Raw genomic sequence first — 12,448 nt, 5'->3', positions numbered from 1 at the left:
TGATGGTGTCCCATTGACTGATCCCACTTTGTATCGCACTATTGTTGGATGTCTAGTTTATCTTACCATCACACGTCCTGATATTGCTTATGCTGTTCATATTGTTAGTCAATTTGTTTCAGCTCCTACTACAGTTCATTGGGCAGCAGTTGTTCATATTTTGCGTTATCTTCGTGGTACATGCTTTCAGAGTCTTTTGTTTCCATCAACCTCATCCTTAGTGCTCCGTGCCTACTCTGATGCTGATTGGGCCAGCGACCCAATTGATCGCAAGTCCACTACGGGTTTTGTGTATTTTTGGGTGATTCACTTATCTCTTGGAAAAGTAAGAAGCAGACTGTTGTTTCTCGCTCTTCTACAGAAGCAGAGTATCGAGCTATGGCATCCACCACCACTGAGATTGTGTGGTTGCGATGGTTACTTGCAGACATGGGTGTTTCTCATTCCTCCCCAACTCCCATGTATTGTGATAATACTAGTGCCATTCAGATTTCTCACAACTCTGTGTTCCATGAATGCACAAAGCATATTGAGATTGATTGTCATCTGGTTCGTCATCATCTGCAGACTGGCACCATTTCCCTACCTTTTGTTTCTTCATCGTTGTAGCTTGCTGACTTCTTCACTAAGTCTCATCCGGTTCATCGTTTTCGCTTTTTGCGTGACAAACACTCGCTGCTTCTTGCTTTAGCATCTTGAGTTTGAGGGGGGATGAAAACGTGTGTTATATTTAGTTATTTATTTTAGCATAATATGTAATTTCCTATTATTGTAAGTTTTCTATTATTTTTAGATTTCCTTGTAGTAGTATAAAAACTATTTTTTACTTTCTTTGAAAACCTAATTTTGACAGCTCAATAGATTTTGGTTCTCTCTTTATTCTTCTTCTCCTTCTCTTTTCTTCTTTTTGAATTGATTCAACATATTAGTTTGAGATTCATTATATTGTTATCACATGCAACTGTTCAGTTGTTTTAATCATTTTCATATTTTTGTTGATGGATCTACAATTTGTAGATATCTAACAGTTGTAACTTGATCCGATTTCTTCGTGGATTCAAGTTTCAAGAGAATATGCTAACCTATATTGAAGCAGCATCCAAAAAAGCTTGACGCGACATGGGGTTAGTTACGGGCCTGATTGTGTGTGGAAATGTTGTTGGTGTGGCACTTGATGATGGAGAAGGTTCTGATGGCAAATGGGCAGCTGTCGATTATGGGATAAGCAAAGTCATAGCTATGGAGGATAGCGATTCATGTTGTTATATGGATGTTGAGATGGAATTTGAAATTGATCTCTTTGCTCCCTTTAATCCTATTTCAGGATTAATTCAGATGAACATGATGTTGCCAAAATTCATTCAGATGCGTCATATCTTTCATTTTAATTAGTCCTGAAATAGGGATTAAAGGAAGGAAAAGATCAATATTAGACTCCATCTCAACATATATACAACATTTGAATTGCCGTCCTCTGTAGCAATTGCTCCACTTATCACATAATTGATAGCTGCCCCTCGGCCATCAAAACCTTTTCCATCCTCGTGTTCCTAGTTGACAACACTCTCCACACAATCATGCCCCGAGTAACCCCACCACCGCACCGACATCTCCTAGCCACATCAACATGCAAGCCATAGACACCATATCGCCATAAAGATCACCCGCCATCTGTTGCTGATGGGCAACCAAAATGAATACCTTTTGTGCCAAAGCCTCAAGCAGTTAGCGAATTTGTATTAGTTTATCTCTGCTGTCCTCATAATGAATCTTGGCACCACGACCTCTAATCCATCCTTCTCTTCCATCAAAAACCGGTGTCTGATACTAACAAGTGCAGGTAGAAGTAACAAATGTGATTTCGTAACGATGGGTGCATAATTCAGTAACAATCTCAAATGTTTCAAAAACTATTCATAAACAACCAATAAAACCCTTAACTCCATAAATGCACCACGATTCAGCACTTCAAACAAAATCATCCTGGCTTTCGGATCAATTGCCTGTAAGGAAGAGCAGGTTGTTAAGCACAACCAGTTAGCCCTTGGTCTCGAAAGTATTTTCGGAAAACAACAGTAGCATGTATATAACAAAATCCTGCATGAATGACACAAATTGACGCCATGGATGACTGGAGAAATGAAGGGCTCACACTTGGGCACAAATAGACAAGGTGAGACTGCAGCTGCCATGAGTGAATCATGGTTGAAGAAGACAAATATCAAATATCGTTTCTCTCACAAGTACAACCATGCAGAAGTCCAGGAAAGGATACATTACCATTTCACAGGGAAAACGTATATAAATAACTTCACATGGCAATGATCATAGTTATTGAATTGATAACATGAATTATGGAGGCAGCTGCAGAACAGAATCGTTGAAAACATAAGAGAGATTGCAAGCAATGATCCCCAAATAAAAGAAGCAATTCTTGTTGGACAACCAAGATTCATGATATGTCTAGAAACCAGAGAAAGAAATATACATAAACACCCCAAGGAATATATGTTATTAACCTTTTCAACAGTTGCAGGGTTTTCTTTCTCAGTCATTCTGATCTAACCGATTGTCATATCACAAACGCTTTCACGAATTGCAGTAGTCACAGAATTGGACATGCCAACATTAAATCTTCCTTCCCACTCCTACTAACATCAATTATATACTGAGAAGCTCAAAGGAATAAGAGCATAAGTCAAACCAAACACTTGAAAAAAATTACCACAAATATATGACTGTAGGCAAGAAGATTTTCAAAATGTAACCTCAGAATTAACTGAATAACACAAACATGGATGCTTTAAGCTTATACATTGACAACATCCAACACAGAAATTTTAATAGCAAACTGATGGGAACCATAAAGTACGCCAATGGTTGACTCCACCTTCAAGTATTATAGCTTACTCCTTTTTAAGTACATTGTTGTTTTGAGGTCACAGATTAGAAAGTTCAGAATTCACAATTTCAAACTTCTCTTCTGCCAGATAATATATATTTTAAAAAGATTCAATCTTTTTTCTCCACATTCCTTCCAAATTCTTAAATCAAAATGGTAAATTCATCCAATCAATTATAACTCAAGAGGTGAGGCTCGGATGTGATTGCCAACTTCTGGGACTTATTGGAGATGGGTTGGAGGGAAGAGGGGTTAGGCCTCCGGGTGTGTAACAGAGTGAATGAACCATCCGTTATGCCATTTTCTGTATCCTCCCTTGAGTCCAAGAAATCTAAAGCCTTCCCAACTTCTGACTCTGATAACCATGACAACCCTCCTCCTCCTCCTTCTTCATGTTGAATTTCATTTATGGTCTCTGCTTTTCTGTTGGAACAGCTATCATATTTTGGAATATGCGAGTGTGAATTGAGGCTTCAAATTGTGACTAGTTCAAAACTCAGTTAAATCTTAGCATGACACGAACCGCGTATAACCAATTGAACCAAAAGGGCTAAACACAATTATTCTTATTAAAAAGTGAAAAAATTCTCCATCCCAGCCCTCATTTTCAACCGCTACCAATTGAGGAACTATTAGCTTGTGAGAGTTGATTAATTTTTCTAAAAGAACGCATTAATATAGTATAAAGTCTGTCCATTTCTCTTTAAATTTGATAGATCTATCAGAGTCGATTCTATAAGGGTCATTATCTCACTAGATGAGGCTTTAAAATTGAGCCAGCAGCTCGACTATGAAGAAGTTTAGCTAAACTTAAGCACCTATAAAACTTTAACCAAACATGCGTATCTTTATGACTCATCCTCAATTCACTATACCAAACACGGCTTGGAAAAAAGCTACATGCTTTGACAGATAACACGCGTTAAATAGACAGAAACCTGGCAAAATAATTTTCCATCTCCGTTTTGGCATTCTCTCTCTCATAAAAAATTATATTCATAATAATTTCTCTGTCTTTCTCTCTCTCCATAGACTAGACTAGTCTGCAGGTGGTTCCGAAAGGTAATCTTTGAAACATCCTGATTCATTTCTCATTTGAATTTTATCTTTCTTGATTTGGTTCCGATATTTCTAGATCTTTATTGTTGAATTCAAATGGGTTATCTTTGTTTTGTTGAAAAGACGTGATCTTTGAGATTTTTGGGTGGTTTTATGTAATTCTATCGTGGTGGTTGGTTTTGGGCTTTGAGGGCCCATTATTTCGTGTTTTGCAATCTTGAATTAGGCTTTTGGTCAAACTTCGCTCTTGATTTTGATTATTTACTTTACATTTTTTATCATTTACTTTACAGTATGGGATTTTGATTGTTGGTGGGTTTGGTTTTGTTGCAAGAGAGGAAAAGAGCTAGCTTTTGTTTAGCATTGATTTTCAGTTCTGATAATGTATTGGTTGCCTTTTCAATTAATTTTTGGTGGACTTTTTCATGCACTGTTAATTTACCGTTTTGACTCTTGATTTCAGTGTGTCACTAGATTATGTTTCTGGTGATACACGCGAAAAAAACACAAAGAGTGCAATTATGCTGTCATTTCCTTTTTGCCCTTTTCCTTTTAGATGTTGAATTTGGTTTGCACGCATTTTTTTTTTTTTAACTTATCTTTTGTTTTTGTTTGCAGCGAGGGCCGTTATTTGATCATATCCCCAAAAAAGAGTACGGGTGAGACCTATCACCTGTTCAGTTTTGGCATCTTTGTTTCTATATAAGCAAAATTATTTCTCTTCTTCAATGGATGCCGTGATTTGAATTGTGTGCATGTGGTTCTGTTAGTCCTTATTTTATCAATACTCGTGTATTCAATTGGTGACTTGGTTTAACGGTTTGATATCTGCATGTTTTTAGGCAGTGGTAGTAGGAAATAGACAAATATGGCCAATGCTGCAGATGTTGCTGAGAGGGCCACTAGTGATCTGCTGATTGGTCCAGACTGGGGAGTGAATTTAGAGCTATGCGACATAATAAACTCAGATCCTGGGTATTGTTTCCTTTGCTTGACGAATTGAATGCTATTTGTAATTTATTTTGTTATTTTTAACCAAAATTAATTTCGTTTTATCAACTCCAGTTCTAATTTAAGAATGAATTAAAACATTTCACTGATGTTCCCACACCAGAGAAAAGTAATTTGAAAGAGGTGGTTGGTTGCAAAAAGAATTTTTATTTACATTTATCAAAATATTTGCTTTAAATCTCATTGTTTAAATTTTTAGTGGTTCTGAATTTCAAAATTGAACGTAATGACATAAGTTCTGTTTCTTGTTTTCTCTCTCGTGACATCTTGCAGATTAGATAGAATTTTACCTGGTTAACCTACTGACGAAATTCCATCAAAATGTGCTTCATCTAATGATAATTTGGAACTGTCCAATTATGGCTTCACAGAATTGTTTTGATTAAGTAATTTTGTATTATAAGTATACTACTGGGCAGCATATAAAATATAATATTTATCACTTAAAGAATGTGACTTGTGTAAGTTATTTACCAAAAATTCCTATCATTCTTATAAGTTGAGCTGAACTGCAGGCAAGCGAAAGATACGCTGAAGATACTCAAGAAAAAATTGGGGAATAAAAACCCTCAAATACAGCTCCTTGCATTATTTGTAAGAATATCCGTATATCCTTCTTTGTTTTTTCATACGTGGCCATTAAATTCTTTTCCAAATATGTTCAGTGTGCTCACCTGAAGAAGTTGGGAAGTCAATTGCTGGAAATGTTTCAGGTTTCAGTATGTAGATTTCAGGAAGTATATTTGGGTAACAGAATAAAAATGCTTATAGAAACTTGGTTTTAACCGGAAAGAATAATTAGTTACTGCCTGTAGGCACTTAAAGAGAAGTTAATGCCGGAATTTTTAAGAACTGCTGGTGTAAAATTCTGAAACCTTGTGTGGACACTCTTGGTGCCACCTCCTTGTATTGGCAAACCAAGTGGCTGGGGTCTTGATGTTCATTTAATTTTATTTTGTCTTGCCTTGGTATCAGTGTTTTCTAGGATCTACACCTAGGAGACTTGTTTCCAAAGTGAGGCTATTTTAAGGTTTTGAAATGGTACTCATATCTTCTGAAATTGAGGTGATAAGATGCATTATAAAAGACTTCGCTATTTACAGTTTCCCAAGATCCATTAATCTGTTTTAGTTTGCTGGAATTTGTTCTATTTGGGAATCATTTATGGGAATTTAAAAGGGTTCACGTGGTATTTAGTCAAGAGATAGTGCTGTTCTTGGACGCTAAGAAATCTGATGAGGTGGTTGTGGATTAAAAAATACAAAATTAATGTGGAATCTCATGTAGATTGATACGAGTTCTTATTTTTTATTAGAATTTCTTCAGATCTCCAGTTGTAGAAGAAATGTCTACAAGAATTAGTTTACAGTAACTTTGTATTATTAGTTCAAGCTTACTATTTCTATATATGTCATGATCTTAGTGGGATTGGACATTGTCATGATCTTAGTGGGATTGGACATTGTCATGATCTTAGTGGGATTGGACATTGTCATGATCTTAGTGGGATTGGACATTGTCATGATCTTAGTGGGATTGGACATTGTCATGATCTTAGTGGGATTGGACATTGTCATGATCTTAGTGGGATTGGACATCCTTATTTTCTTCTTTTGATTCCCTTTTCCAGTATTGTTATGCCTTTATGGACAATCTATACGTGCCTCTTCAATCATGAACATGGCACGTGGCTGCAAACCTTATCTCTTTAGGGAGAACACTTCTTTTTTATTTGAAGACTATTAGACATTGTCTCATATTGTCTAATATATTTTCTTCCTTAGTTTGATTGTAAACTTAAAACAGTTTTCCTTGCATGGCGTTGTTACAATTGGCACTAATTTCTACCTATTTAAGATTGTGCTACATATCTTGGCTGATATATGATGTATATTGAGAATTTAAGCCTCATAAAAATATTTTTCTTCAAAAATTTTATGATTCAGGTGCTAGAGACTCTTAGCAAAAATTGTGGGGAGAATGTGTTTCAGCAGATTGTTGAACGAGAGATTTTACATGAGATGGTCAAAATTGTAAAGAAGAAGGTGGTTTAGTCTTTTTGCCTACTTATATCTTCATCTTTTCTCCTGGTTGAGATCCTAATATGACTTTAATGTCTTCCTTGAATTATACTTCTGCAGCCGGATTTAAATGTAAGGGAGAAGATTTTGATATTGATAGATACTTGGCAAGAAGCTTTAGGGGGGCCTAGGGGAAGGTTTCCCCAGTACCATGCTGCCTACAATGAACTGAAGGTTGAGTACATTTCTTTTTCCTTTCTGTTTCAGTATAGTTATCTGTAATATCTATTGTATTCTTCTGTAGAGGGAGGAGTTTGATATTTATGAAACCCATATTACTTAGAATCATCTCTATTTTCTCAAGATGGATTGATGCTTCATGTTTAAGCTAGAGTTATGTAACTCATTGAGTCACTTGTATCAAAATATTGACAGTCTGCTGGTGTGGAATTTCCACCACGAGAGGAAAATAGCGTACCATTGTTCACCCCACCACAAACACATCCAGTACAACCGCATCCAGTATCTAACCCTGCTTCTGCATATGAAGAAGCTGCTGTTCAGGCATCTCTCCAGTCTCTTCAGTCTGATGTTTCTGGACTGAGGTACATCATATCCTACTTCTGTCTATATCTCATTTTTCCTTTTCTTTTCTTCCTCTTTTTTTTTTTTTAATTGTAAATGTTAATTTTCACAAGTTCAATCGTAAGGAGATCCTGAACTTTCTTGCCAGATAATATTCAACAAATAGCAGTTCTCATTGGTCACTTTATGATTTTGAGTAGTAGTGGTTGATGAAAATTGCACCTTCTAGAAATTTATAGTACTCTTTTGCCTAATACAGCTTGCCAGAAATCCAAAATGCAGAGAGACTTGCAGATGTGTTATTTGAAATGCTTGGTGCCTTAAACCCCCATGATCAGAAGGTTATAACTTCTTTAACGTATTATTTCATTTCCTTTTATCTTGAATAACGTACTTTCTTCACGCATTTAACTGAAAAAGGTTAATTATGAAAGTAACTCTTGCCTTAAGGTCATAATAAGTAACTTCGAGCATGTTTGGCTAAGCTCAAATGTAACTTAGCACCTGAAGAGGCTATTACTGGTCTTAGCCAAACATGCTTTTGTTTCTAATTGTGATTTATAAAATATATTGGTTGTTTTGAAGTTTCTTATTTGTAAATAAATTTATGTATTCATTAAATTTTTTAAGCTTAGCCAAACATGCTTCTGTTTCAGAATAAGAGTTATTTTTTGAATTAAAGTTAAATTCGTTACTTATGGAGATCCATAATATCTTGTGAGAAGAATACTATTCTGCGAAATTTGTACTGGTGGATTTTGAATATTTTGATATTTGAGCATAGGGCGTGAAGGATGAGGTGATCGTTGACCTGGTTGAACAATGTCGTTCATACCAAAAGCGTGTCATGATTCTTGTGAATAATACTGTGTAAGAATGTTTTTTTTGGTTATTTTATAGAGTAAATTAATTGGATTTGTCCATTTATGTTGGGATTAGGGCTTAGCTGCTGCGTCCTTTTCTGTGCAGGGACGAGGATCTACTTTGTAAGGGATTAGCTTTGAATGATATTTTGCAACGAGTTCTTTCTCGACATGATGAAATTGCTGGGGGAAAACCTGCAGTTTCAGTGGCGACTAGAGAAACTCCGGTTGCTGCACCTCTTATGAATGTGAATCATGAGGATGACGAGTCTGAAGAAGATTTTTCTCAATTAGCACACAGGTAATCTTAATTTAAAAAAATAAAAAATAAAAAAAAATGTTCTTTTCTCTAGAGTAAGTTATTGATTTTGACAGGAAGGTAGGAGTTACTTTCAAAATAACTTCTTCCCTAGACTACTGTGTAAATGTGTCTAATCTGATGTGATACAAAATTAAGCCAAAAATTTGCTTAGATGAAATGCTCAAAATCCTTTTGCTCTCTTGCTTCCAGTGCATGTGGTACACAGTAATGGAACGGGAAGAAGTTTAGTCATGCAAAGTGATTTTTCAAAACCTAGTCTAACATGAGTTAACACAAATCCATCAATAGTAGGGTTTTCTTTATCAATTTAAATTGGTTATATCTCTCGGATATGTTCCGTAGTTAAGAAGGGTAACATTTGGGTTACTTTTTGTTTCCAAATTTGTACCACTTAAAACTTTTGAATTCTAAAAATGAAAAAAGTTGCTTATTTTCAAAAACAGCTCTTCGCTATGGATAAAGTTAACTTATTTCCAACTTTGACTGATAAAACCTCTCACGTAATTACAGATCATCAAGGGATACGTTGCAAGGACATGGGCAGAAGCCAGATGTTGCTAGGAGCGAACCCTTGCAGATCAGCCGCATTCTTCCTCCTCCTCCGTCAAGGAAACCAACTAGTGCAGACTCAGGAATGGTTGATTATCTCAGTGGTGATGTTTATGAGACGGAACGATTTTCTGGAGCATCGGGATCTAAACGTGCTGCTGTCCCAGACAATTCAAACAACCGTAATCTAGTCCGTCCCCCAAGTCCGACGCTATCTTCCACCCCTCCTGATGATTTCATTAATCCCACAGCATCAATGTTTGCACCAAAACCTGCGTATGAAGAGCCTGCTCGTACAAGCAAATCTGCTGACCAATTGCCTCCAGCTCCTTGGGATGTACCATCCCCAGATGTCCTTCCACCTCCACCTTCTAGGCACAACCAGAGACAGCAGTTTTTCGAGGAATCACCTGTTTATGGTGGTGGCCCCTCTAATTCGCGTAGTGGACCGAGTTCTTATGATGGCTTAGTTGGACAAACCCAGAATCTCTCAATCAAATCTCCAGCCTCCTCTACCAAACAAGAAAAACAAGAAGATGCCATTTTCAAAGATCTGCTTGATTTTGCCAAAGCCAAGTCATCGTCACCTAAACCTAATAGGTCATTATAAGTGAGTAGTCAGTGCAGATTATCTTGTGTTGGTACAGAGTAAGCCTTGATTTCTCAATTATTTCGTTGTTTGTTGATCACCTTGAAGACTTATGAAATAAATGTCAGGTTTTGATTGTCAATTGCCAACATTATGTTTTGTGGCTTGGAATCTCCGTCCTGTATAGTTAGTTGGTCCATGTTGTAGCTGCGATGAACAGCTTCCTGGAGACTTGTTTGCTTATATATTTTGTTTTCTTTTTCTGACTTACAGGTTACTCTTGATCTTATGTCTAATCGATTGCATTATTTATGTTCCAACATAAATTCTTGCGATCTAATTTGGTTAATGATGTGCAGTACTTCTGTTGCAGGGGATCATTTAATTCTGCTGTTGATATATTAATCTTGTCCAGTACTGAATACCATGAGTGCACATCGAACTTTCAATAACTTAAGATAGCAAGGGTGCACAATGGCTCATTTAAGTTTATCATTTTGAACATCAAAATTGTTTATGAAAATGAATAGCTTTCTCGATTTTATAAGAATTGACAGTCAAGAATTACTGAGCAAATCTTAAAAGGTGCAAAAGAATTAGATGACCTTAAAAACAATTCTTGTCTGTACCGAACAATTGACAATTTGGATTCAAATGTATCTTCTTGAAATCCCAGTACTGCTTATGTTGCCTGCTTGTATTGCATAAAGTTAAAGAAGGAAGGCAGCAAATGCTTGGAAGATAGCTTTTGGAATTCCCCAAGTTATTGGAGGCCCAGAACTTTCCTTGCTTGCAGAGGAAAACCCATTAATCTTATCTCCTCTTCCCTGGAAAATAAATTGCGAAGTCATTGTCTAGTATATTTATGAAGAAAAATGAAAAGGGAGATGATTAATGAGATGAACTACTCGAGCAGCATCCTTGAGTGGCCCCCAGCATTCAACGCGATTGTATTTCTTTGAGCTCGAATGGAAAAATACGCGAACTAGGGCGTCCGTTAGTTCTTGATGCTCTTTGAAAAGATCTGAATCTCCATACAGCACAGCCTTAAGTACCTTAAGTTTCAAATGATGTTAAAAGTTAGTTTGTTAAGAACGTATTAGAGCAAGATTACACGAGAATTCAACATTTCTCGACTGAATGCAGATACAAGATGAACATACCAAAGGCAATTCCTTTGAAAATATGTAGTATCTGAATTCTGCAGCCAGGTCTAGAAAGCGATTTGGTCCGCTCACGTAACAATGGACATCGAGGAACAAGCTCCCGTTTACTCTAGTCCACTCGGCAAGCACATCATCTTTATTATACCATCCTTTCAACTGTCAAAGAATAAAGATATTCCCAGGATGAAAATGAGAAAAACTTTCAAAATGTAGAAGAACAATGATTTCTATTACCTGATCTCGGTTGATGATATTTGAGATGGTTAGCGTTAGATTGGCTGTAAAGTCACAATGGGAGAGGGTGTATGTTCTGGGCATAGTTCTGGTGTTCCTCTCAGATTCTTCTCCCATGAATACAACTTTCAATTTCGAAGCTTCAAATCTTGCCGGAGGACCCAAAAGCCTTGCAGCCTACGAGGATATATACTTAAAGAGTCTCAGCATGTTTTTCATTGAACAGAACCAAACAGTATTGAAGAAGAAAAGATATTGAAATCTCATTTTATCCGTTATTGTAGCGTCCAACGCCACGTACTACATAGGCTCTAAAGTTAAAACAAATTGTTTGGACAACAAATTACAGTCATTTCATGTTTTTCTGAGAAAATAAGCTATACTTGAGCTAAATGGCAGCTTGTAACTATCACTATCTAACGAAAAAATAAAATAAAATAATAGTTGTTGACACATAAAAATTCAGCCCAAATCGAACAGCCCAGAGAGTAAAGTCCAATTGGAGGATCCCCAAATCAGATAGCCCAAAAAACGAAATCCAATTGAACGAATCAAGGTGAAGGCCCAAATAAGGGGCCCAATAGTGCGGTAACGCCATCGCCCAAGTTTGCAAATCGCTCAGAGTCTGAACGAATAGAGTGGCATACAGTCGCCCGAAGTCTCGCCCAAATCTTCAAGTCGCCCAAGGTATCAACAAATATAACGCATTATGATTATCAAGAAATGCAGTTATTGAGGCAGTTGCTAAAGTAACCTTACCACGTTCCACGACTCAAGGGGTTCAATCGAAAGCGGTTGAACGATGCAAGATAATGGCATCAGTTAAAAGGACAGTTTCATGACAAAATGGCCACTACAAAGAAAGTGGGTAGTTATAGGGCAATCAAGCAGTTTTTTAGAGCAGTTAATCACAAAGGGATCGCCTATGAAGTATAAAAGGGAGAAAGAACTTAGAAGAAAGGACCGAATCCAAAACTCTCGAACAGAGAATATGTAATTTTCATTCCTTTAGCTTTTAGACTTAAACACTTCCTTTTCTGTAACTCGTGTGCTTGCGCCCCTTAGAGGCACGTTGTTTTCCGTTCCAATTGTAAAGTTCATCGTCAATAAAAGGAACATCCCTTTTTGGGACTTTGTCTCAAGAGGT

General features: G+C 36.7%; 2 protein-coding genes across 3 annotated transcripts in view; one reads left to right on the top strand and one right to left on the bottom strand.

The window, feature by feature from the left end:
* The first annotated feature begins 3,837 nt into the window (after nucleotides 1–3,837).
* On the top strand, nucleotides 3,838–10,250 carry LOC111397486 (TOM1-like protein 4). 2 transcript variants are annotated; one of them, XM_023024439.1, is made up of 11 exons: nucleotides 3,838–3,964; nucleotides 4,580–4,620; nucleotides 4,808–4,936; nucleotides 5,488–5,566; nucleotides 6,919–7,017; nucleotides 7,114–7,227; nucleotides 7,429–7,598; nucleotides 7,838–7,919; nucleotides 8,363–8,448; nucleotides 8,548–8,742; nucleotides 9,274–10,250. In XM_023024439.1, the coding sequence occupies exons 3-11, from the start codon at nucleotides 4,830–4,832 to the stop codon at nucleotides 9,920–9,922; spliced, it is 1,581 nt and encodes a 526-aa protein (XP_022880207.1). In that variant the 5' UTR covers nucleotides 3,838–3,964; nucleotides 4,580–4,620; nucleotides 4,808–4,829; the 3' UTR covers nucleotides 9,923–10,250. The 2 variants fall into 2 exon arrangements, with proteins under 2 accessions (XP_022880207.1, XP_022880206.1); XM_023024438.1 differs by having other exon boundaries at nucleotides 4,804–4,936.
* Nucleotides 10,251–10,360: 110 nt separating this feature from the next.
* Nucleotides 10,361–12,448, bottom strand: part of LOC111397487 (protein STAY-GREEN LIKE, chloroplastic-like) — a 13,933-nt gene continuing 11,845 nt past the window's right edge. Inside the window, exons 2-5 of the mRNA XM_023024440.1 lie at nucleotides 11,302–11,478; nucleotides 11,065–11,223; nucleotides 10,810–10,956; nucleotides 10,361–10,728 (exon numbers count right to left, since the gene is read on the bottom strand). Of these exons, the coding sequence (XP_022880208.1) occupies nucleotides 10,612–10,728; nucleotides 10,810–10,956; nucleotides 11,065–11,223; nucleotides 11,302–11,478 (600 nt within the window). The 3' untranslated portion in view covers nucleotides 10,361–10,611. The remainder of the gene's footprint in view (nucleotides 10,729–10,809; nucleotides 10,957–11,064; nucleotides 11,224–11,301; nucleotides 11,479–12,448) is intronic.

This window comes from Olea europaea, chromosome 7 (assembly GCF_002742605.1).
Source record: "Olea europaea var. sylvestris chromosome 7, O_europaea_v1, whole genome shotgun sequence".
Taxonomy (NCBI): domain Eukaryota; kingdom Viridiplantae; phylum Streptophyta; class Magnoliopsida; order Lamiales; family Oleaceae; genus Olea; species Olea europaea.
The sequence above is the reverse complement of the archived record's forward strand: the minus strand, read 5'-3'. Positions and strand labels throughout refer to the sequence as shown.

What these genes read in the sequence shown, in the direction of transcription:
- LOC111397486 (XM_023024439.1), top strand. Translation starts at nt 4,830, where the DNA reads ATGGCCAATGCTGCAGATGTTGCTGAGAGGGCCACTAGTGATCTGCTG. An exon ending in ATAATAAACTCAGATCCTGG is followed by an intron (nt 4,937 to 5,487) that starts GTATTGTTTCCT and finishes GCTGAACTGCAG; the next exon opens with GCAAGCGAAAGATACGCTGA. An exon ending in CTGCCTACAATGAACTGAAG is followed by an intron (nt 7,228 to 7,428) that starts GTTGAGTACATT and finishes AAATATTGACAG; the next exon opens with TCTGCTGGTGTGGAATTTCC.